Raw genomic sequence first — 26,759 nt, 5'->3', positions numbered from 1 at the left:
CCATAGAACTGACCTCTGCCTTTACACATTGTGTCCGTGATCTTCTCTATCAGATGCCATTTTTGTAGTTTGGGCCAAGTATGGTGTGTAAAATCTTTCTTTCTCTCTTTCCTCCCTAAATCCACAAGCAAACATTTCTCGGACAGGATACGGCATTCAGATGCATACAGCGATACTGGTTTGATAACAGTGTCGTAGTGGCAAATTTTTGTGTTCAGGGAAAAGCACTTTTTGTTGTAAATGTAGCGGGTAGTTTGGAAAGTGACTTACATTTTCTTGATTTTTACTGCTATGGCCTCTTTATCAAGTCCATTTTGCTGAATCGATTCACTAAAGTATTTAAATTTACTAACATGGTTTATCGTTCCATATTTGGTGTTTAGCTGTGCCGTATCATCTTTGATATTCGACAATACTTCTGTCTTTTGAAAGGAAATTTGTAAACCTGTTTGTTCTGCTACTTCCTTCAACACACTGATCTGTTCCGTTGCACTTTCGAAATTCTCTGTCATCAGGGCTATCAGCGAACGCTAAGCAATCTATTTCCACTCCGTTTTTCTTTGTCTCAATCCTTAAGGGACTGTAAAGGTTTCCTTCTTTTAACGTCTTTTGCCACTCCTGTATTACCTTCTCAAGTATGCAGTTGAACAAAAGAGGTGACAGCCCATCTCCCAGTCAAATGCTTGTTTTGATCTCAAAGGGTTCAGAGAGACATCCTTGGAATTTTACTTTGGATTTGGTATTAGTCAGTGTTGCCCTTATTATCACCAGCAGTTTCTCATCGACTCCCATTTCTGCAAGGATGTTAAGCAAGACATCACTGTCGATGGAGTTGAATGCTTTCCTGAAGTCTACAAATGTAGATACATAGGTTCGACCTCTCAGCATATGGTAACTTATTATGGTTTTTAGGTTAAGTATTTGTTCTGCACTTGATCGGCCTTTCTGAAAACCTGCTTGGTATTCCCCGAGTTTGTGTTCAACTTGCTGTTCTAGACTTTCAAGGATGAATAGTGACAGGATCTTGTAGGCTACTGACAGAAGAGAAATTCCACGGTAATGGTTCACATCTCTTATATCTCCTTTCTTGTGTAAAGGATGGATCAAAGCTAGCTTCCAGTCCTCTGGTAATTGTTCTTTTTCCCATATATCTACAACGGTTTGGTGTAGGATGTCAATTGCTTCTTCCGGGGCATGTTTCCACAGTTCCGCAATCATAGAGTCTTCACCAGGAGCCTTGTTATTTTTCGGTCTCTTTATGTGGCATTTGATTTCATTGCGATTTGGTGGAGAAGATGGCAGGGTTTGGCTCACTGGTTTGTTTGTTTTGATGGGGTTGGCTGGTTTTTCACAGTTTAAAAGGTTATTAAAATACTTAGCTAAGATTTCGCAGTTTTCTTTCCTTAGAAAGCAAAGGGAAGGTGCTTTGTATCCTAGTACCTTCTTTTTAAAATTTCTGAAGTATTCACGGTTCTCACCTCTATGAAAGTCTTGTGGAATCTTGTCCAGTAGTTCCTTTTCACACTTGCGTTTCTCACTGCGTATTATTTTTGCTGTTTATGCTTGTTGTGTTATGTACATCTTCCGATCTTCTTCTTTTTTCGAGGTGTAATACTTTTATCCAGGCATTCAGACAATCCCCTAAGGTCTTCTCGTAGTTATCGTTCCACCACATGTGCATCTTCCTCTTCTTGATTTCGGCCACTCCTTTTGCAGCTTGCATCATCTGCTTTCTCATGCTGTTGAAGTCGTTTTCCACTGGTTGGGTAAGTTCTTTGAATTCATTCTCTTTCTCTGAGCTTTTTTGTGTCAAAGCGAATTATGGTAGGTTCTTTCTTATTTTTGTTGAGAGGCATTGGCCGAAACTTAATTACTGATACGTAGTGATCTGAGTCTATGTTTATTCCCTTCTTTTATGGTAACATTCATGATTTCCGGACTGTATCTTTGAGATATAGCAACATGGTCTATTTAGAATTCTCCTATTGTTTTGTTTGGGCATCTCCATGTCGTCTGTTTTCTTGGTAAGTGACGAAAGTGTGTTGACATCAGTTGGAGGTTATGGTTATCACATAGTCCAACGAGGCGTTCTCCATTCTTGTTGGTTCTTTTGTGTGCTGGGTAGAGCCCAACAAATTTCCTGTGTTTCCGCTCACGTCCTACCTGTGCATTAAAATCACCCATTAGGATCTTGATGTGGTGTTTTGGGATTTTTGCAAATCTGGCATCCAGGATGTTCCAGAATCTATTTGTATCTTCCAGGTCTTTTTTGTTTCATTCATTAGTTGGAGCATGTGCACTGAATAGCGTATATGTTCTATTTGCACACCGCAGGGATAGTAGGCATAACCTATCATTAACAGCTTCAAAATTTGAGACTGACCTAAGGATTCTGGTGTTGAAAAAAAAATTTTTTTTGCTAGGGGCTTTACGTCGCACCGACACAGATAGGTCTTATGGCGACGATGGGATAGGAAAGGCCTAGGAGTTGGAAGGAAGCAGCCGTGGCCTTAATTAAGGTACAGCCCCGGCATTTGCCTGGTGTGAAAATGGGAAACCACGGAAAACCATCTTCAGGGCTACCGATAGTGGGATTCGAACCTACTATCTCCCGGATGCAAGCTCACAGCTGTTGACAAAAAAAAAGCTGTACCGAAGATAGGGGTGCTTTTCATTACCCTCTTATGGGATTTGCTTTTGAAGAACTGACACCCTTCAGGTTCAAGCGTATCTTCGTCAGTGAAGCGAGTTTCTTGCAGAGCAATTACTGCGATTTCATTTTCGTGGAGGGCATTGGTCAGCTGTTTCATCTTACCAGTTTGTATTTGATTGTTTATGTTGAATCTTGCCAAAAAAGTCTTAGATATGGGTTTCAACTTTCATGACTGTTCAGGATTTCCACGACGCTCCGACTCATCTTTAGCATGATGTTGCATCCTCCCCCCCAGAATCCGAACGGGATGTATGTGTCGCTTGTCGGCGACGGTGGATTTCTTTGAAAAGTTGCTACCTGGGGTATTAACTTAATGTGTTTTACCATCACACTTGAGAAGCTTTAGCTTTCCTTGGAGCAAATTGCTCATTCTGAATACAACCAAGGTTGTTAGCCCTGGAGGGCCTCAAAAATGTTCTCCGGCTGTGGGCAGGCATTTCCTCTTACCCGAATAGTTATGGTTTTCCTGCCAATACTCGGGTGGCTGATTGCAGTGGTTTCCCACTGGGTGATGGGTTTGCCACATCCCTATGATATTATTATTATTATTATTATTATTATTATACAATAAATAAACTTCCTCAAATCTAAATTAGATTAGTGATTTTCAAAGAATATTTATAAAAATGTGAACCCTGCCTCTTCAACTCGGTGAAGATGTGAATGCAGTCATAATGTTCATAATATTCAGCTCCACTTAAACCTAGATATTTAGTAAGTATATCAGAGGGGACATTTTGGACAGCTAAAATACAAGGCTTAATGGCTACTGAAAGTAGTGTGTGTGTGTGTGGGTGTGCGTGTGCGTGTACTTTGTGACAATGGCAATCAAACTTCCAATTTTAGGTCGAAATTCCAATGCAATATTCCAAGAAAAGTAGCAAACTGTGAGTCATACAGATGAAGTCTTTAGATAGATAAATAAAGCCTTTATTTTCTGTGGCAAAGTTAGGGCTCCTGGCCCTTTCTTACACTTAACCACACACATATTTAATACAATGACACTGATAAACTTGAAATACTAAGAACTACAAATAACACTAATGTTGAAGACAAAAATATGAATATAAACACACAAAGAAGAAAGAAAGAAAGAAAGAAAGAAAGAAAGAAAGAAAGAAAGAAAGAAAGAAAGAAAGAAAGAAAAAAGGAACTGCCTACATAATACAGATTTGAAAAAATACTCATTTCAATACACAATAAAAGAAATACAAAAGTAAAAATACTAGTAAACTTAATAAAAATGTTAACTGAATTTAACTACTTGTATTCTTGCGATACTAGATCTTTAAATACTGTAATTACCACTAGCTATGTTTACTTCTAATTGGTAAATACAGTACATGTTTTTAATTTAAGTTAAATTATCATATTAACACAATATTTTATTTAATTGAACAATAATCTCATACTATCAATTTCACACACAATCACTCGTTCCACTCATAGAGGTACCTTGCTGGAAGCACTTAACGAGGAACTGCTGGTAAGATGTTTTGAATATACTTTTTGATGCAGCGTCCTTGATGTCTTTGGGAGGAGCATTCCAGCATCCCGAAGCGGTGATAGTAAATGACCGATGGTATGTGGTTGTTCGATGGACAGGTATTTCTACGAGGGACACTGAGCGAGTATCATGGAGATGTAAAGAACGAAGGCAACGAAAATTGCTGGAGAGATAAGCAGGGATGTCATAACAAAAATAATTGTTTATAGTAGGGAGAAACTCTAGCGTCATACCATAAAAATCCATAGCATATCTAAGGCAAGCATTTAGAGTGCGTTGTAGTTTCAAGCTTAATTCAGTTGTTATATCCGTAAAAATTACGTCACAGTAGTCAAAAAGGGGAAATAATAATGACTGAACAAGCTGAATTTTTAGTGATCATTTCTGAACCGTTTTAAGGGGTGCAAGCCACAATACACGTTTTTACAGATATTCTTAACTTGCACTGACCAGTTTTGAGTTTCCGTTATAACAACTCCAAGATTAGAAACTGATTCACAATAACGTATAACATTATTATTTAAAGTTATGGGAGGAATGCAGTTTTGTTTTAAAATGTAAGATTGTTTGATACACCACTGATAGTGGCTTGTGTTTTATGGGGGTTTAATTTAAGGTTGTTTTTAATTGAAAAGCCATTAATTAGCTCAAGGTCAATATTTACATTACATATTGCTTGTTCTATATTATTAGTTCTAGTGTGGTAATAAATTTGCAGATCATCAGCATAAAGATGGAACTTGCAGTGCTTAATTGATCTGGTGATATCATCTATATAATTATATAGAGTTTTGTCTGTACATTGCTCAGAATTTCAAAATAATGGTATTTCTGTTCATGTCCATAGTAACAAGGAAATGCACTTTTTCCTTTTCCGTAATTTCTGTCTGTCTGTCTGTACACGCATCACGAGAAAACGGCTGAAGAGAATTTAACGAAAATCGGTATGTAAAGTCGGGGGATGAGCCACTACAATCTAGGCTATAAATCATTTTATTCCCGTCGAGTGAAATGGTAGTTTAGGGGAAGGCATAAAATTTAATTCTCAAATATTTATATTGTTAGTGGTCCTATTGATAAATGCTACATAACCAAAGTTATATAGAATTAAATTTCCGATCATTTATGTCTTATAAATTTTTACCGTACCGGCTATGACAACACAGATATTCATGAATTTGTATTTTTGCTGCTAACTCCATATCAATACGGAGCCACAAGAAAATGGGTTAACGGAATTTATTGAAAATTGGTATATAGAGTCAGGGAATAAGAAACTACAGTACAAGCTATAAACAATTTTATTCACCCAGGATGAAATTGTAGTTTAGAGGAAGGCACCTAAAATTAAATTTTTAAATACCTATGTTATTGGTCCTATCGGAAAGTACTACATAACAAAACTTATAAAGTACAATTTCCTATCATTTATGTTTTATTCAGTTTTACCATGCCGACTATGATAAGAGTGGTATTTCAGAATCGAAAGGAAACTAAATGTGAAGGTCTACAATATCTAAAGCGCATAACATTGAACAACAATAACATTACATTGACCATTGTTTGTTGTGAGCCTGATTGAATATTGGCAGGAAATAGCTTGGGAGTAGGAAACTTCCTTCTGTAACATGCCATTCCTCTGGTTCATACATTTCCTGATTCTGCAGGTATGTAAAACACTGGTTCATCATAGTATTTCAGCTTTTCGATCCCTACTCTGACGCGCTGTTTTACATTTACGGCAGAGACTCACTTAGTAGTAGTAGTAGTAGTAGTAGTAGTAGTAGTAGTATGCCCTGGTCTAGAATTACAATTTACCGGGTCAGTTGGCCGTGAGGTTAGGGGTGCGCGGCTGTGCGCTTGCATCCGGAAGAGAGTGGGTTCGAATCCCATTGTCGGCAGCCCTGAAGAGGGTTTTCCGTGGTTTCCCAATTTCACACCGCGCAAATGCTGGGGCTGTACCTTAATTAACGCCATGGCCGCTTCTTTCCAACTCCTAGGCCTTTGCTATCCCATCGTCGTCATAAGACCTATCTGTGTCGGTGCCACGTAAAGTCACTAGCAAATTATAGTACCACATTTCACTAAGTAACTAAAAATTCAACCCTGAAAAGAGCCGTTTCTTAAGACAATCTTCTTCCTCTTCACTTCTATAAAATTCTACATTCATTTTATTCTAAATTAGCAGTGAAGAAGGGTTTCTTCTCTGGCTTGGAAGAAAAATTTGCCACCAAGTCAGATAGTTTTCTCCGCCACCAGTGTATGAATTGAGATTTTCCAACTCATCGTGTACTCCTAGGGAACAGATTAGTAAAAGGGCATAGTTTTTGCCCTTGGATTTCCACTATTCGCTATTCGACACCCCCCCCCCCCCAACCCCCGCCGAAAAAAGATGGAGTGTTCACAGATCACGGCAGTCTGCGGCTTGGTCATTCCAGCTATGGAACTTTGGACTGTTAGATCGGCAGCGTGGTACTGTTCGTTAAAAGTGAGAAAGTGTGTGGTATTTCATTTGATCGATTATTTCATATGAAAGCACTGAGGATGTAAAAAGGCAAGTGGAGAGCGAGTTTCTGCCATTATAATAAAAAATCCCCAACCTGACTGTGACTGATGGCAGGCAAGCGGGCCTATCATTACAATGAACATTCCCTAACCCAGTCTTCATATGAGAAAAGACGTTTGGTGACTTCCCCATCGCGTTTCTAGGGTAACGTTAAGAGCTATGCAATTTAATACAATCTTGCTCACGTGTACTCTACCTAATCTAGAATTCGGTATACGATGTTGAATTCCGTAGCGAAACACGGGTACATCATCTAGTTTATATATATAGTGAACAGGAGAGGGTTCAGGACTGATCCCTGTGTAACACCAATATTTTTTGTTCGCCACGTTGATTTATTACTATTTGCAACCACACACTGCTGGCAATTTGTGAGGTAAGAATTGAAAAATTCCAGCACTTTCTGGCTAAAGTTTAAGGACTGTAATTTGGAAAGAAGCAACCTTGGATCAACAGTATCAAATGCGCTACTGAAATCTAAAAGAGTAGGTACTGTCACTCATTTGTTGTCCACTGCATATCTAATGTCATCTGTCACTTTTAGCAGAGCTTTCATGGAACCATGTTTTTTCTTAAAGCCTGATTGGTAAGAGTCGAATAAAGCATATTTATGTAAGTATGTAAGGATTTGCTCGCGTACCAGGCATTCCAGCACATTGGACAGGTGTGGTAGGATAGAAAGTGGTCGGTAATCTGAAGGAATACTGGGTGCATCCTTTTTTTGGATTGGGATGAAGAGGGCATCCTTCCACGCTGTAGGGAAAATTCCTTGGGTTAAACAGTAGTTAATGTGTGGTACGATCGGCAGAATGGTGCCAATGATATATTTGCGGAAAGACAGAGGTATGTCATTGTGTCCAGCAGCTTTTGATCTGAGAGAATACATAACTTGTTTTACATCATTTATGTAGCATTTCTTCGAGGACAACACGTACACAAATATATAATAATAAAAATAATAATAAAAGTTGACATAAAATGTGAATAAGGAAATAGTAAAATGACGCAGTGGCGGTGAATTAACATCAGAACATGGAAACGTGGCGAGTATCTTTCGATACGCAATATTAAATCAAATACAAGGGAACACTTAGAGGCCTAAAAATGACAACTAAGAGAGGAGAGTGGAAGGTGCTGGAAGCCCTATGAGGTTCATGGGAAGGTATGGCGTCATGGGGGAGAAAAGACTTACAATAATACACCCAACAGACAAATAATTTTTGAGAAAATGAACATACCATTATAAATGAACAAATAAATGAACTGCGGATTAACTGATACTTGAGATACAAAACAAAAGATGTGTAAGAGAAACAATCAAGTTCTTCTGTCACGAACAAACTTTGACATAGAGTTTCACATTAAAGTCAAATTTACGGAATGAAAGGAGCCAACCTCGAAAGAATCAAAATTTTAATTACGCAACTCAAGATAGAGTGTTACAGTTACTTACAATCACAACTAGAGTTAGAAAAGAAGGTCTGCCTCTGAAAACAACACTTTGCGGACTAGTATAATAGCTAAGTCATACAAACGCCCTATTTTGGAAAATGTGGAAAACTAGAGGAAACTCTGGCACACAAAATGAACTTCTACATAATTACTGAAGTTACATTAAGTGGGAGTAGTCCGAAACACAAGAATGCATTTCAATAACATAAGGCAATAACATAGCCCTTACCTTGACCGGCTGAAAACCCATTGTGGGACGGACGCAAAACACGTCCGCCCGCTGTAGTGATCCAAATTCAAGGACCGGACAAATTAACTCGCACACGCAAGGAGCCACAAACAGGAAATAGAGTGATTACAAATAACCAATAGCAACACTCCAGTTTGCCACATTCACCAATTAAAAAACCTAATACACTGGCCAATAAAAAACATTTGAATCTTGAATAATCTTCTGGAATAATCCTTTTTCCTGAATTTGCAAATACCTAGACCTCTTTGAACATAAATCTTCTTCAAAGTCCATTTCTTCATAGGCCTAAATATGTAATAATTTTTAAATAAGAAAGCTACATACAATAATTTGCTTTGCATAAATTCTCCAGTTTTTAAAATGTTTTTATTTACCCAAAATGATGACAAGATAAAATTTACGTAACATTACATAATAAGGACTTCTGTTCACTGCCGTTCAACAACTGCCACAATTTATACCAAACTCTTTAAACACAAATGTATCTTAAATTGACACAGAAGAAACATTATTATTATTATTATTATTATTATTATTATTATTATTATTATTATTATTATTATTATATATAATTCGCTGGGGCCATCAAGGACCACGTTAAGTCTTGTTGCATTTGACACTGAACTTGGCCTTCTTTAGAGCCCAAATTTCCCTCATTCTTTGTGAGTGGGCCTGCTTACGCTCCTCTGTCCAAGGGGCACCGTGTCTTCTCTTCGGTTGCTCGTCTCGGTTTAGCCCATTCGTCAATATTTTCTTGCGGAAGAGATTTCTGTTAAGGGCGTCTTCAGCTGAGATATGGAGCATTTGCAGGTCTTCTTTAGTATTTCTAAACCAGGGAATAGTGGTTTTGGGGTTTGAATAAAAAAAGTGAAAGATTTCTTTAGTTAACTTTCTTCCGTCCATTCTTTTCAGATGACCGTAAAATCGTGCCCGTCTTTATCTGATTGTGTTGGTAATTTTCTCTATTTTGCTGTAGACTTCCTTGTTGGATCTCTTTTGATGGATTCCATTTCTGTACTTTGATCCCAAGATTCCTCTCACAATTTTGCGTTCTCTTTTCTCCAGTTCTTCAAGGAGTCCTTTGTTGGCATTTAGAGACAGGGTTTCGGCTGCACATAAAACTACTGGCTTCAGAACTGTTTCATAGTGACGTATCTTGGTGTTTTGGGAAAGGCATTTTTTGTTGTAGATTGTGCGGGATGTTTGGTAGGCTATTTCCAGTTTGCATACTCGCTCCTGAAGTGCTGCTTTGTCCAGTCCATTTTTCATGATGATCTCACCCAGGTATTTGAATTCGTCTACTCGGGTGATGTCCCCGTATTTTGTATGGAGTTTTGGTGGAGCCTCTTTGATGTTAGTCATTACTTCTGTTTTCTCAAACGATATCTGCAAACCAGTTTGTTCGGCAATTTCCTTTAAAATTTCAACTTGAACTCTAGCGGTTTCTATGTCGTTTGAGAGAACAGCAATATCATCGGCAAATGCTAAGCAGTCTGTTGCGATCCCCTTAGATTTGGTTCCTATTCTCAATGGACTGTAGTTGGTTTCCTGTAATCTCACCCGCCAGGTTCTGATGATCTTTTCAGGAACACAGTTGAAGAGTATCGGGGATAGCCCATCACTTTGTCGGACTCCTGTTTTGATGTCAAAGGAATGCGAGAGACATCTGTGGAACTTCACCTTGGATTTTGTATCGGTCAGGGTGGCTCTAATTAATGTCAGCAGTTTCAAATCAACTCCAAATTCATTTAAGATGTTTAGCAGGACTTCCCGGTCAATGGAGTCGTACACTTTCTTAAAGTCCACAAAGACAGACACATACTGCTTGGACCTTAGTGTACAATATCTGATGATCGTTTTAGATTTTGGATCTGTTCAGCTGTTGAGCGACCTTTTCTGAACCCTCCTTGGTATTCACCTATTTGATGTTCGACTTGTGCTTCCAAACACTCCAGGATGGCAAGTGATAGAATTTTGTAAGTCACGGGTAGCAAAGATATCCCTCTGTAGTAGTTGATGTTCTTCATGCTGCCTTTTTTGTGTAATGGATGGATCAAAGCTATTTTCCAATCTTCGGGTAAAGTCTCCTTGTTCCAAATTTCTTCTATTTGCTTTTGCAAGATATCAAGTGATTCCTCTGGGGCATATTTCCATAGTTCTGCTACTACTGAGTCTTCCCCCGGCGCTTTGTTATTTTTGAGACGGGCAATGTGGCGCTTGATTTCATCTCTGTCGGGTGGTCTGGAATCTGGGTACCTGAGTAAGGGTTCCTTGGTCTTTTTTTTTTTTTTTTTTTTGCTAGGGGCTTTACGTCGCACCGACGCAGATAGGTCTTATGGCGACGATGGGATAGGAAAGGCCTAGGAGTTGGAAGGAAGCGGCCGTGGCCTTAATTAAGGTACAGCCCCAGCATTTGCCTGGTGTGAAAATGGGAAAACACGGAAAACCATCTTCAGGGCTGCCGATAGTGGGATTCGAACCTACTATCTCCCGGATGCAAGCTCACAGCCGCGCGCCTCTACGCGCACGGCCAACTCGCCCGGTGGTTCCTTGGTCTCAATGGGGCTTTGCGGTTTAGAGCAATTAAGTAAATTCTTGAAGTAATCTGCCAGAATGCTGCAATTTTCTTCATTTGACGTCGCCAGTGTGCCGTCCTTTCGCTCAAAGCATAGAGATGGTGGTTTATAGCCAACGAGTTTGCGTTTGAAGGCTCTGTAGTACTCTCTGCTTTCATTCATCCTAAAGTTTTGTTCTATCTTTTCAATGAGGGATTTTTCGTATTTACGTTTCTCAGTTCTGAACACCCTAGCTGCTTGGGCACGTTGGGTTTTGTAGGTTTCCCAATCGTTTTCTGATTTCGTAGAGTAGTACTGTTTCCACGCATTGAGTCTTTCTTGGAGGACTGATTCGCAGGTACCATTCCACCAGGCATGCGTTTTGCTTCTCTTGATTTCTGCAACGTCTTTGGCGGCCTCAACAAGGAGACTCTTGGCGTTGTTAAAGTCACAGTCATTTGGTCTAGCCTTCTCCTGGAACTCCTCGACCCTTTGCCGAAGTTTATCATTGTCGAAGCGAGTGATCTCTTTGGTTGTCTTCCTTGTGTTTGCGGGAATTGGTTTGAATTTGATAAGAGACATATAATGATCCGAGGCCACATTGATGCCTTTCTTTACCTTGACATTCATAATCTCAGGGCTGTTTCACCTGGAGATTGCAACATGATCAATTTGGAACTCTCCGAGAGCTTGGACGGGAGAACGCCAAGTCATTTGCTTTCTGGGTAGATGGCGAAAGTGGGTCGACATGACCTGCAGGTTGTGATTTTTGCAAATGGACACCAGTCTTTTGCCGTTGGGATTGGTTCTTTTGTGAGCAGGGTAATTTCCTATAACTTTCTTGTACTTCTGTTCACGACCTAGTTGGGCATTGAAGTCACCCAAAAGTAGCTTGACATGGTGTTTGGGGATTTTGTTTAATTTTTCATCCAGTAGGTCCCAGAAATTATCAACTTTGTCTGGATCAGACTTGTTCTTATCGTTTGTAGGAGCATGTGCGTTAACTAGGGCGTAGGTTTTGTTCGCGCATTTAATTGTCAGTATAGACAATCTGTCATTCACAGGTTCGAAATTTGCAACCGATTTAAGGATCTTGGTTCTAACAGCAAACGCGGTTCCAAGCATCACAGCTCCAGTGAGGATTCCTCTTTGCGCTTTGCTCTTGAAAAATCGGTAGCCTTCGGATTAAAAAATCTCTTCATCTGGGTACCTTGTTTCCTGTAGGGCCATTATGGATATCTGATTTTCGTGAAGAGCTTTGGTGAGGGTTTTCAGCTTGCCAGTTTGTGTAAGTGAATTTATGTTGAAAGTTGCTAGAAAGGTTTTAGATTTTGGCCTGAGTTTTTGACTCTTCGGGGTACACCGAGACGCTCCGACTCGTCTCTTGCATGATGTCGAGTCTCCCCCAGAATCCGAATGAGACTCGTGCGCCGTGGTGTTCACGACGAGGGATTTATCCGAAGATTTACCCCCTGGGGTATGTTTCTTGAAATGTTGTGCCATCATGCTTTTTGACTTGACATTGCTTTGGACGGGTACCCATCCTTTTACAACTAGGGTTGTTAGCCCTAGAGGTTGCCTCAAGATGTTTTCTGGCTTCTGGTCATTTACCATTTACCAGTCTTCGCCGTAACCCTGGCAAGGGACCAGTTTTTTTTTCAAGGTGATATTTTATTTCCCTACTACCCTCTGACTCTGCTGGCGGCAGAGCCAGCGAGCTTCCCCAATTCCAATGGGACGCGCCCGATGGAGGTAACCGGTAAATCCCCACACGGGTTATTATTATTATTATTATTATTACTACAGTTATGAAAATTATTGTTATTATTTGCTGTTACAGTGGATTTGACCGATGTTAAGTGTAAATTTAAATCATCAAGGGATACATTCGGCGCCGGCTTTAATAACTTTCGACCTATACTCATCGTACTGTATAATTTAACTGACAAAGTTTTAATCCACCTACTCAAATACTATACAATAATTGTAATCCTATGTATACATTACAGTGTATTAGGGGACCAGTTTCGACCCTGTGTGGGTCATCATCAGCCTAAATATGGTAAGATACACTTGTTATATGTTGAAATCCAGGAACAATATTTTGTCATAAATTGATAAAATTAATCAAATGAGCAAAATGTGTAATGTGATAACATGTATATAAAATGGTGAAATGCATGAAATGTTATGTAAGATAAAATGGTACTGATCAATAGATAGTGAAATGTTCAAATTTACATATTGCAGTGAGACTATAAATATAGTACCACATCGATTATTTACAATAATGGTTGAAATATTGCACTTTATATATACATTAAAATTGCCTAGTGATAAGCATAGCAGCCAACTTTTAGAAATAAAAAACAGGAAGACTTTTAATGGAACAATGGAACATGTGTTCGTCCCGGCTGTGCCAACTCTGATTTGGTTTCTCCTTTCAAATGCATCTTGTCTGATTTAAGTTCATACACATACACAGGTTCCATTGGTTCCATCTTGGATTGAGAATTTCACCTCTCAACATATTCAGAACTCTTTGTATGATAAGTCATTTATATTCAGCCTGCATACATTTTCTGAATCATAAATACTGGACTTTAAGCAAGATAGATACCTCTGCACCAATGTTGTACATAACATATATTCAATATTTGACAGAAGACGTTATGGAACGATAGAATTCACTAGAAGCATCTGGACTTTATATTCAGACCAGCATTTTATACGAGGGCCATCCGGAAAGTAGTACCCGTTAGCACCGCATGAAGCGCTGACGATTCGGGTAGCCGCTGGGCAAGGTCAGACCGCGTCAGTGGCTTGTCTGCCTGCTCTGTGCGAGGTTGCGTGACGCTAACATTGCCTGTGTTGGGTCTGTGATCGTTTAAAATGTTTAAACAAATTGAGAACCCCGCCAGTTGTGAAGTGAGGGCCGTGATTAAATTTCTTAATGCACGAAACTTTCAACCTTGTGATATTCATCGCCAATTAACGGAGGTGTATGGAGACAATGTGATGGATGAGTCGTCTGTTCAGCGCTGGTATCGCAACTTCAACCTAGGGAGGGGGAATACACACGACGAGGAGCGTTCATTGAAATGTTGTCATTAAGACCAACTGCTGAGCACAATAGACGAATGCATGAGGAACGATCGGCGCGTCACAATTGATGAACTCTGTGAACATTTTCCTAATGTGTCTTGAACAATTGTTCATGAAATTGTCAAAGACCATCTGCATTATTCAAAAATCAGTGCAAGGTAGGTCCCTCGCATGCTTACAGAGGAGCACAAAAACAAGCGTATGGCTGCAGCACTAACGTTTCTGGGACGTTATTCCGATGAAGGAGACTCTTTCCTGACTCGCATCATTACTGGAGACGAAACATGGATTTGTTATTCATCACCTGAGAGTAAACGACAGTAAATGGAGTGGCATCAAGCTCATTCACCAACCAAACCAAAAAAATTCAAGATAGTTCTGTCCACCAGGAAACTCATGGCAACCGTTTTCTGGGATCGTGGAGGTGTACTACTCATTGATTTTAAGGCCCGTGGAGACACAATTAATGCTAATGCGTATTGTGAAACATTAACGAAATTACGGCGAGTAATACTAAATCAACGGCGAGGTCTACTGTCTACAGGCGTCATTCTCCTTCATGACAATGCCAGGCCTCGTGCAGCTGTGATAACACATCAACTTTTGCAGCAATTCAAGTGGGAAACCTTCTATCATCGCCCGTATAGCCCGGACTTAGCCCCTTCTGATTTTCATCTCTTTACGAAGCTTAAAGACTTTCTGGCTGGAAAAAGATCCGACAGCGATAAAGAACTTAAACGAGCCGTGACTACGTATCTCAATATGCTGGCGGCGGAGGACTATGACGCTGGAATACAAAAACACATCCCACGTTATGACAAATGCCTAAATTTGTTTAGAGATTATGTGGAGAAGTAGTGTAAAGAATGCTCTTTCCAATAAAAATGTGTATATTTGTTAATATTTACTCCTGTGTCTTTATTGCGCAAACGGGTACCACTTTCCGGATGGCCTTCGTACCTTATCACTAAGCAATTTTAATATATATATATATATAAAGTGCAATATTTCAACCATTATTGTAAATAATCGATGTGGTACTATATTTATAGTCTCACTGCAATATGTAAATTTGAACATTTCACTATCTATTGATCAGTACCATTTTATCTTACATAACATTTCATGCATTTCACCATTTTATATACATGTTATCACATTACACATTTTGCTCATTTGATTAATTTTATCAATTTATGACAAAATATTGTTCCTGGATTTCAACATATAAAAAGTGTATCTTACCATATTTAGGCTGATGATGACCCACACAGGGTCGAAACTGGTCCCCTACTACACTGTAATGTATACATAGGATTACAATTATTGTATAGAGTAGGTGTATTAAAACTTTGTCAATTAAATTATATGTACTCTTAATTCAAAACGGAACCAATAATGAAATTCATAACCTTGGACTATACTCATCGTTCGTAATTGTTTGCATATTTCAGTCGAGTTCTTGCATTTCAATACTTGACATGCGTTTCTTGCATTTCGATACTTGACATGTGTTTATATTTACTGTCTCTGATTAACTGTTTAACCCTGTTGCGGAGAACACGATAATTTTCAAAGTCATTAGCATTACCCGTTTGTTTAAACCTTCTGTATCATGAGTCATGCTTTGCCGTTTCTGATTTAATCTCACTAGTCAACCATGGAAAAGATGGTCGAGTTATCCGGATCTCTTTCTTGGAAGCAAATGTCATACAGTTCTAACACCAGACCAAATATTTTATTTATTTTTACATCAATATCATCCATGTGTAAAATATCGTTCCACAGCAGATAATATGCTTCATGTCGTCTTTTTTCATTGTCCAGATTTTTTATATCCCTATGGGTTATCTATTTAGTTTATTATTTAGGCATCTTTAATGAATAGCAGACATATATTAGATCATGGGTAGAAATACCTGGCACTGCAAGCTGTCCGTGATTTAAAACTTTCTGGAGATTGTTAGTTATGAAGAAGTAAATCAAAGAGTGAGTCGTCCGGTTCACTGTATGTAGATGATTAGTAGCATTTAGAGGTAGGATGTGTAGATCTAAGCTAAAGAAAATCTAATGAGTTGTTTGTCGCAGTCAGCAGATTTGTATTAAAATCTAAGCAAAAGCTAAGCAAAGTTCAAGGTTAGATAAGTGTCCTACGTCTGGGGGTTTATAAACTACTACAATCAGTACTTTTTGACTGTTAGCCGAAACTTCTACAAACATAAATTCTGGTCGATTGGGAATTGTCGGGTCTGAAGTAGTCATTATTTTAATTTTGAGATAATTACAACAGTAAATAGCACACCCTCCTCCTATATGTTTTCTACAGTCTAGACGATGTAAAGTCTGTTATTTAATTCAACACGGCCTGAGTTTAGTGAGGGTTGTAACCGAGTCTCAGTTACACATATGCAATGCAAGGTTACTATCATGAAAGAGGGATTGTATTTCATCAATGTGAGCCAATAACAATAGTGTGTTAATATGACGACACTGTAGGGGTCACTGACAGCTTGCAAGACTTTCCCTGAGTATGTCTCCCGTTAAAGCTGTTGAAGGGTAGGGTGAGAAGGGCGACTGGAGAGGGAGTGGGACCGGGTCACTGACATCATTAGAAACAACACTTGTATTGTGACTAGCCATTGTCTAGAAAATACTTCTGCCTACTCACCTTATTTTCTCCACAAGTATTTCCAGAGCCACGATCACTTTCACTCGCACATGTACACACACATTCACTTAAAACTACAACATTATGCATGAATGCCATCTCAGTAATGAGACCGTATCAATGCTCGCTCGTGTTTTTACATTAGACTAACAAGTTGTACCATTGTAGAAATAAACACTTTTCGTCCATTGTCACATAGCACAATGATACGACCGTCCTGGCTCCAAAAACGATTTAAAACCAAAGTGATCACGTGCACGATTTAAGATATTTTTCCTGGTGCCCATGAGCGATTCTGTCAGGAGGAGGCGCATGCCTTTTAGCAGACGTTTAGCTCTCCAGATGTGGTCACATATACTGGTACCGCAGGAACTTAATAATCAAAGGGCGTTTACCCGTGGCAACCACATCAGACGTTGTTCACTTCGGAACACCTAGGCAATGTCAATGGTCAATGTACGACATATTAATCTCCATAACCAGTTTTTTCTTTAATAGTTTATATTATTTTATTGTACATGTTTTCCCCTGGTGCTTTCAGAACACCATGCAAAATTAAGACAGTTTCGGCGGCTATATTGTTCTGCTTCATTCATTTGTTCACTTTGCTCGTCCAGCTTTTCCTTATTTTTAAACTATTGTTCTTTATGTCTTTCAGTTCACCGGACACTTTCTCTTGAAATGCACAGAACTCCTCCTCCAGTCACTGTAGTTTCTCCTCCTGGCTGGTGCTGCTGGTCGCCTCCTTCAGTTGGGTGTGGAAATGCTGCATTGGATCTTCAATTGCTGATACCATTTGAACTACATCCTGTAGCATCATGATTGTTGTCAGTCTTGGACGGTGATTATTAAACTATCGAGATTAGGTCACAAATGGCACTTAGCTGCTGTTTATCTTGCAGATTTACGAGTTTGCCTAGACACACACTTTACACTATGACTGAGCTCTCCGCCATTTTGAAATATACGTATATAATTATATGTAGTAATATAAAGGGACCTTAAAATTAGCACAGAGCAGAATAATTACCTGATCAGAACTCGAACGGTACCACGGTGCAACCACCGAGAGGAAATAGTCCTCTATTACAGCAAGAATATTTTCTTGATGGCCATCACTTGGCTTAGTGATGGCAGGAATTTCAGTATGAGAATAAACAACATTCCAGTCAATACAGTGGTTCCCTTCAGGATCTGGAAAATAAAAAATTAAATCATTTGTTTGTTGGGTGAGTTTTCTACAATTGCAGCAGTATTGTCATCTAGGGGAGATAAGCAGTGGCAGGAGACACAATGCATTTCAACTAACAGTCAGTTGGTGGTTTTAATGAAAATGTGGAATAATATTCCACACCTTAACACTGGTGAGTTCACATTTTTCCTCGGGCCCAACAATGGAGGAAACACACTAAAATCAAGGATCCACGGCCCATTTTATTGTCAACACATTTCGGTTTGACTTCAAATCAAGAAATAACTCACCCTTAAAGTGATATTAAAATTCCTATGGAGTGTTTTCCGAACAATAATTTTAAGAATGTATTTGTATGGTCATTCAACATATCAAACATAGAAGAAATGTAATTAACAATATTTTTATTCTCACCACTAATGTAAACATCACATCTTAATGTAATCAACAGACCAAGTCCCGAATCAAGAATTATATGGACCCACCAATATCGATTATGTTGCCATTAATGCTTTCACGGCCCATACTTACAGACATGATACTGTATAGGCTTTTGGCGGCATAAGCCCAAAAGCCTATACAGTATCATATCAATATTGATTATTTTAAATGAAATACTAATAGTTAAACTACAAGAGGACTTAGAACTTCTATTTTAATGTTCACAATGTATCATCCAGATTTAAATGGTATGTTTTTATCTCATGTTTCTTAGCTTGTCTCTCACATTTTTATAAAACCTCATTTTTTTTGTATCTGGTATATACAGTAAAACCTTGTTAAGACATTTCTGCAGGGGACATAAAAAAAAAAAAAAAAAGAAGAAGTTAAGCAAGAAAACATACTACTGAAAATAAAAAAAAAAATATTTAAAAAAAATCCAACAGGCATATGAAATGGCGTAAGGCTTTTAGTGCCGTGACTGTCCGAGGACATGTTCAACTCGCCAGGTAGAGGCATTTCGATTTGACGCTTGTAGGCGACCTGCACATCATGAGGAGGATGAAATGAAGATGAAGACGACAGCCCCCGTGCCAGAGAAATTAAGCAATGGTGCTTAAAATTCACGCCCCTGCTGGGAATCGAACCCAGGACCCTTGTGACCAGAGGCCAATGGAGCCGGACAACAGCGATATCGATTTTTTCCGACATTACGGCATTTCAGGTTATAAATTTCATTTTTTGTCTGTATTGAAGATCTATTTGTGATACAAATTCTTATAATTTTATTAAATACCACCTATTCAATACATAATAAGCTAATGATGACTTATATCCTTATTAAATTGTTAACATGGCACAGAAAAAGGAGCGAAACATGTACCATGGCTCAGAAAAAGGAGCAAAACATGTATCATGTTAACAATTTAATAAGGATATAAGTCCTCATTAGCTTATTGCGTATTGAATAGGCGGTATTTAATAAAATTATAAGAATTTGTACCATGACGGCATTTTGCGGTGTGTATCCGCAGGTACAGTGAAAACTACAGTATATCTACCATTTCTAAAGATGAGAGAAAGGTATTAAAAGGTGTGAAAAACACGAGAGAACAAATATGAAAACTTTTACTGCTGCAGCTGATAAAATAACAAGTGCACTGAGAGGTGTGAAAAACACAGAGTTCGAAATCACGTTTGTTTCACAAGGGCTAGGAAAAATGTGATCATACTAAGCTGTAATAGTGAAAATTTACGACGCATTAAGTGAGGTATTTTTATATAGATTTAATATGATGAGAATCGGGACTTCAAATTTACCATGTGCTAAGCGGGAAAACGTGTTAATGAGGAACACACGAGCGAGGTTTCACTGCATTACTGTAGCTGAGGATGTCCCCTAGGGGATGAAACATTTACTAGTAACAACATGCATTGAACAGGCAGCTCCTTAAATAAAATATTTGAGTGTATTCATAAATATTTTCAACTCAGCAGTTTTAACGCGATGTTATTTCAGAAGGCATTCAGACAGAAGTCATTTCAGAGAGAGTGAGAAAGAGAGAGAGAGCGAGCATCGGTCATTAAAGTGGAGCAATGCACAATTTATGTTGTGGGAACTCCTCTTGTTGTTTACATCGGAAGGAGCTTATATGACGAAATGATGAAAGATCTAACAGTCTATAATGATGTATGTATGTAACGTGCTAGATCTCCTCCCGTCAGTGGGGGGGAGTAGAATAACACCCCTGCCTGTAGTAAGAGGCGACTAAAATTGGCCCCGGGGGCTCTTTAACTTGGGAACGTGGGTTGATGACCACAGGGCCCTTACCTGAGTCCTGACATTGCTTTCACTTACTTGTGCCGGGCTCCTCACTTACAAAATTTAGTTTCAGCCTGTATATTTCATCAAAAAAGTGTGTTAATTATGCAAGAATATACAGTATTTAAAATGGAATCACACTATTTCTACATCAAGTATTAGAAAAAAGCCATCCAATATTCGTTTTTCCTTGACCTCCTACGTACTGTGATATTTAAGGTTGAAAATAAAATAAACTTCTCCAAAAACTGTAAACTGTAGTTAGCGAGACATGAAACCAATAACATTATCATACTGTAATACAATCTTCATAGTGTATTTGTGGGCACCTAGTTGTCAGAAGGTGAAGGAACTCTGGACAATGCATGTGCCTTGGGATACTCAAACTGAATTTTTGTGCAACAAACTGACAGCCTAACTTCTTAACAAATTGTTATATCATGATTAATAAAAAGGAAGACACTGGTAAAAGGTCGAAATATGAGTTTAATAACCCCACTTCCCTTTTATCAAGAACTATAAAAATATCTATCTTCAAAAGTAACAAAAGCGAATCTCTCAAACTTGACCTTGCAATTATATACGATGCGAAATCAACTGGAAAAATGTTTGTGCAGTCAAATGAAAGCGTGTATCTGCAACAACTTACCTAATTTCGTAGGGACTATGAAATAGGAGTTTTCTTTGTTCTCGAAGTCAACAGTCATGAATGATCTGCACAGTTTCAACACATCATAGAAAATCATTGTGTTGAATCTTCGCAATTTGGTAATCTCCGCATCAGTCAATGTCAATTCCATGTAGTTTGACAATAAACTGACATTCAGTGACCCAACATTTAAAAATATTGGGAAGTCACAAATCTGAAATAAAAATGCATTAACATAAAAAGGAGAAATATCGTTATTATTCACCAAGCAATTATTAAAAGAAATAGTCAATATTCAGATGGTGATGATGATGATGCTTTTTTTCTAGTGGCTTTACGTCGCACCGGCATGGCGACGATGGGAGAGGAAAGGTCTAGGAGTTGGAAGGAAATGGCCGTGGCCTTGATTAAGGTACAGGCTTAGCATTTTTTCTGGTGTGAAAATGGGAAACCACGGAAAACCATCAACAGAGCTGCCGACAGTGAGATTCGAACCCACTATCACTTGGATGCAAGCTCAAGGCCGCGCGCCTCTAACCGCACGACCAACTCGCCCGGTGCTTGCTGTTTAAAGGGGCCTCTAAAATCATCGGCCCATCAATATTCAGAAAGAATATGAAAAACTGAAAAATCATGCACTCTTGGAATTTTTTCTTTCTTTATTCATTTTTGTTTGAATTTACAAAACATGCACAAATTGACAGATCGGCAATGATACAGAATGTATCATCGTACATTAGGAAAATAATAGCATCTTCAGAGCAAAGGAATGAAAATAGGGAATTCGATCCCGGCCCTTATTTCTAATCCCGGGATTTCAAGATTACACTTGGTCAGTCCCGGGATTATCCCAGGATTGAAGATTACAAATAAAAAATTAGAAAATCTTAAAGAAATCAGTTGTTTATTCAGCAAATTGAAATTTAGACAAAATCAACATATTTTACAGTATACACCTAGCTAATGTAATCAATCTAACTAATCAGACTTAGAGTCAGACTAACAAGATTTAAAATCACTCAGTCTCTATGTTAAAATTATTCTTTTACGAGGATCAGAGAGATCTCTTTAAATTTACATAAATTAAAAAAAAAACTTATGTAACAAACTTGCAAATAAACTTTGGAAATTAACAACAATCTCTCTGAACATAAAATAAATAGACTACTTTCTAGTAACTACACAATAAGTAGACAGAAAGTTTCTTAGCAAAAAAATATTGAAAAATAACATTAATCAGTCCCATTTCACATTTCTCGTAAATACAAAGGAAACTAATTTAATAGGAACATTCTAATTTGAATTGCCAAAATATGATCTGAGAAATAACAACGCATCCAGGCTCTCATCACCAAGCCTGCTTCTCAATTTGTTGCACATATATGCAGCAGCTGAGAAAGCATGTTGAGGTTCGATGGAAGTTGGAGGAATCATTAGTAAATACTTATAAGCCTGTTCTAAGTTATAGCTCCGAGTAGAATTTGAAGACTCATATAGGTTCATTTCCTTCTCAACAATTCTGGAAAATTCATTTTCATTTAATGCTTCTGGAGACATAATTTTCATGCTGTCTTCTACTTCCAGCTGAAGCATTTCTTTGAGCTTCAAATCAATTCTTTCTGTATTTGTAGGCTTGACTTGCATATTTTCTTCTTCCTCTTCGTCATTTTTTTACCATTTTATCTCTCATTTAAAGAAACAATCTGTTTTTTAATCAGGACTTTGCTTGCACTTGAAAATGTACGCTTTATTTCATCATCGAACGCCAACGGCACATTGTCACTATGAGGATTTGGTAGGTAGCATAAAACGCCACTCTACCCATTTCTTGGGCGATCTTTCATGTGCTTTTGTAAATGTATCTTTAATTTAGAAGCCAACCGGAGCTATTGTCATTTAACTTCCTAAAAAGTAAGTTAAGGGCAGCATCAGCTGTGCATAAATTCGCAGCAGTGCGACAGAGTGCTTCTACAGTTAATTTGACTGCAGCCAAGACTTTAATGATTTCATCGACGAGCTCAAAATTGGACTCTTCCAACTGCACTGGATTATTCAAACGTACTGAGAGTTTCGCTCCATGCAGTCTGTTTTGCAAATTTTTAAAAATGATGTAAATCCCGAACATCCCGGGATCCGGAAAACTTAATCCCGAAAACTACGAGACTGGAAAGTGGCTGGGATCCTGGGATCGAATCCTCTAAATGAAACGTCATGAAACAGAAAGGATTTCAAAAATCAAAAAATCAAAATCTCTTTATTTGCAAATGAGGTGTCTACCTCGGTGGCAAATGATACACTAAAATACATTATTGTCAAGCACTAAATATTAAATTAACAAGAGAAGAAAATTTTCCTATAATACAATATTATACAATTTACGCTAACACTGTTTTCTATTAAACACACAGCTCATCCTTAATAAATTTATATTGTTTACAAAATTCTACTTATAATATCTCCTGTACTACTTACAAATATAGTCAACTGATATACAGTATGTGGAATTACTTCAAATGATACTGTACAACTGGTATAAGATTAATATTTACATTGCATTTATTTATTTATTTACTTTTTTTTTTTTTAACCCGTTCTGGATCCTAAGTAGCATAACGACCTGCTGCGTCTTAACCAGAGCCCCTTTTGCCACCACTTTTCAGAGTTCCTGAAGGGCCTTCACAGTTACCGTAGCGGTCCCAGGGCCCTCGAAGTCCCCACTGTACTTCACCCCTACAGGCAGTCCCCTACTTTGGCTGTCCAAACTCCTTAGACCAGGGGATGGAATTAATTTATTCACACACATTTTTTAAATTTACAATAACCTGCACTGGTCGAATGCCCTCTATCACTTCATTTATTTTCTCTGTTGCTGTTTATTCTCTTCTTGAATACCTGTACAGATTTTGGAAAAGGATCAAACACTACCCCTGGTAAACTGTTCCACTCCTTCACACCCTTCCCAATGAATGAAAATTTACCCCAATCGCTTCTGCTAAAATTCCTTCTAATTTTATATTTGTGGTCAGTCCTGCCGATATAATTATTTTCCAACTGAAGCCTCTCATGGATATCTCCCCATGCTTCTTCTCTTGTATAGGCTCTATATAATCCTATAAGTCTAGTTTTCTCCCTTCTTTTACTTAAAGTTTCCCACCCAAGTTCCTTTAACATTTCTGATACACTACTCTTTCTCCTGAAATCCCCTGTTACAAATCTTGCTGCTTTCCTCTGCACACTATCTATTTCTTTTTTATTAGGTATTCTTGGTGAGGATCCCAAACACTGTTTGCATATTCCAATAATGGACGAACCATACTCAAGTAACTTTTTTCTTTTAATTCTTTGCTGCATCCTTTGCCTCATTATGACATGTAACGAACTGTATGCTTTCCCAACAATGTCATCAACATGACCCTTCCAGTGCAAATTACTTTCAAATCTCACACCTAAGTATTTGCACTTGCCATCTTTTGGGAAAACTACCTCATCCAAAGTATATTCAAATTCAGTTTTAAAGCTCCTGTTTGTAAAAGTTGTAACAGTTGATTTGCCTCCATTAACCTTCATATTATTATCTTCAACCCATTGTTGGATACTTTCAAGGTCCCTTTGTAATTCTGAACAATCCTCAATGTTGTTTATTTCCCTATAAACAATTATGTCATCTGCATACAATCTTATTTTTGATGTTATATTGTTCCCTAAATCATTTGCGTATATTAAGAAAAGTAACGGACCGATTATACTACCCTGTGCAATTCCCTTCCAAACTTTCTCTTCCTGAGATACATTATTTCCTACTTTGACTTTCTGAACCCTTGAATTTAGAAATGTTTTTATCCAACATGTAACCCTTACGTCCAATCCTATTCCCTCCAATTTCTTTAATAATATTCCATGTTCCACTCTATCAAAGGCTTTGGAAAGATCTATGGCTATGCAATCCAACTGACCTCCTGAATCCAATTGATCTGATATGTCCTGCTGAAATCCCACCAGTTGTGCCTCACAAGAAAATTTCTTTCTAAATCCATACTGGCTCCTCATGAACCAATTTTTATCATCACATATCCCTCTGATGTACTTCGATATTAAACTCTCCAGTATTTTACAAACTATACTGGTCAGGCTGATTGGTCTGTAGTTCTCTGGTTTCCTTTTATCACCGTTTCCTTTATAAATTGGTATTTTTATAGATTCCTTCCATTCCTTTGGTATTACACTATTATTTATGACATAGTCAAAGAGAAATTTTAAATAAGGCACTATGTACCACCCCATTGTCTTTAATACCTCCCCAGTAATTTGATCACTTCCTGCTGTTTTTCCTTGCTGAAGCAGTTGGATTTCTCTGAAAATATCTTCATTTGTGAATGAGAAGCCTCTTGTTTCCCTCTGTCTCTCTCCCTCTCTATCTTCTGTTTCGGTTTCCAACTCTTGACAATCATCTACTGAATCTCTAAATTCCCTACTAAATAGGTTTGCTTTCTCAGTATCTGTTAAATAGTGTTCACCCCCTTCTCCCACCATTGTAGGAATTTGGATTCCTTTTCCTTTTTGATTCCTGATATATGAATACAGCTTTTTCCATTTCCCTTTGTGGTCATTACCCTCTTGCAGTATGCCATTCATATAATTCCCTTTTGCTTCCTTTTTCACTCTATTCAGTTCCCTCATTAGCTGTTTTCTAGTTTCTCTACTCTCCCTACCCTCTTTGATTTTCCTGTTCACTATTCTACATTTTCTTTTTAATTTTCTTATTTCCCTTGTATAATCAACAGGGTCTGAGGTGATTTTACCCTTGTTAACAGGTACAAATCTCTTCTCTCCTTCCCAAATGATTCCTTTAAATTTAGCCCAAAGTGTATCCACGTTACTCCCTTCACTTATCCAACAAAATTGTGATTTAAGGTAAGTCCCAAATTCATCAACTTTAGTTTTTCTGTACAATTTCTTGTCTTGTGTAACCCTCTTATTAAGCCTTTTTGGCACGAGTCCTACATCCATTATTACAGCCTTATGGTCTCCTATTCCTTCAATTACCTCAGTTTTATCAACAATTTCCCATGGTTTAACCAAGAATACATCTAGTAAGTTATTGAGACGAGTCGGTTCTTGTACTACTTGTGTAAATCCTCCCTCCCAAATTAACTTATTTGCCAGTTTCTGTTCATGGGCTTCATTTGCAGCTCAATTCCATTCAACTTCAGGCAAATTTAGATCTCCCCCAATTATTACCATATCATTATTATTGTTTTTATGAGTATAATCTATTATTTTCTCAAAGATTTCCATGTCTCTTTCCTCTCTTTCAGGCCTGTATGTTCCTATAATTCCCACCTCCTTCATATTATCACAAACTAATTTTATTCCTAATATTTCATCCCTTTCATCGGTAAACCATTCATGTGAACAGTAAGTTTCCTTCACCAGAATAAACATACCCCCCCTCCCTTTTTATCTCCTCGGCCTCTACGATAGACTGTGTACCCTTCTGGAAATACTTCTCTATGACCCACCCCTTCTTTCAACCACGATTCCACTCCTATCACCACAACGCATTTGGAGAATGAATGATCATATAATTTATGTGCAAGCAATGTACAATTGTTGCGGCAGTGCCCTCGCTGCTGGGGGTAGGATAGAACTATGTCAATATGTAACTGGACTAAAATAGGGAAGTGTGCTGCCACCATTGTTGTTCATAATGGTGAAGGATGAAATTGTGAAGGAGACAACGGAAAAATATGTGGATGGAGCTGAAGGTGATGTCGTGTGCAGAAAATATACGGTCTCATTACTGAGATGGCATTCATGCATAATGTTGTAGTTTTAA

General features: G+C 38.2%; 1 protein-coding gene across 1 annotated transcript in view; it reads right to left on the bottom strand.

The window, feature by feature from the left end:
- Positions 1 to 26,759, bottom strand: part of Dcr-2 (Endoribonuclease Dcr-2) — a 396,960-nt gene that overhangs the window by 150,912 nt on the left and 219,289 nt on the right. The window contains exons 14-15 of the mRNA XM_067143947.2: positions 20,924 to 21,137; positions 17,850 to 18,013 (exon numbers count right to left, since the gene is read on the bottom strand). Of these exons, the coding sequence (XP_067000048.2) occupies positions 17,850 to 18,013; positions 20,924 to 21,137 (378 nt within the window). The remainder of the gene's footprint in view (positions 1 to 17,849; positions 18,014 to 20,923; positions 21,138 to 26,759) is intronic.

Source organism: Anabrus simplex, chromosome 3 (genome assembly GCF_040414725.1).
Source record: "Anabrus simplex isolate iqAnaSimp1 chromosome 3, ASM4041472v1, whole genome shotgun sequence".
Lineage (NCBI taxonomy): Eukaryota > Metazoa > Arthropoda > Insecta > Orthoptera > Tettigoniidae > Anabrus > Anabrus simplex.
Note: the sequence above shows the minus strand (reverse complement) of the source record. Positions and strands in the feature narration are given on the sequence as shown.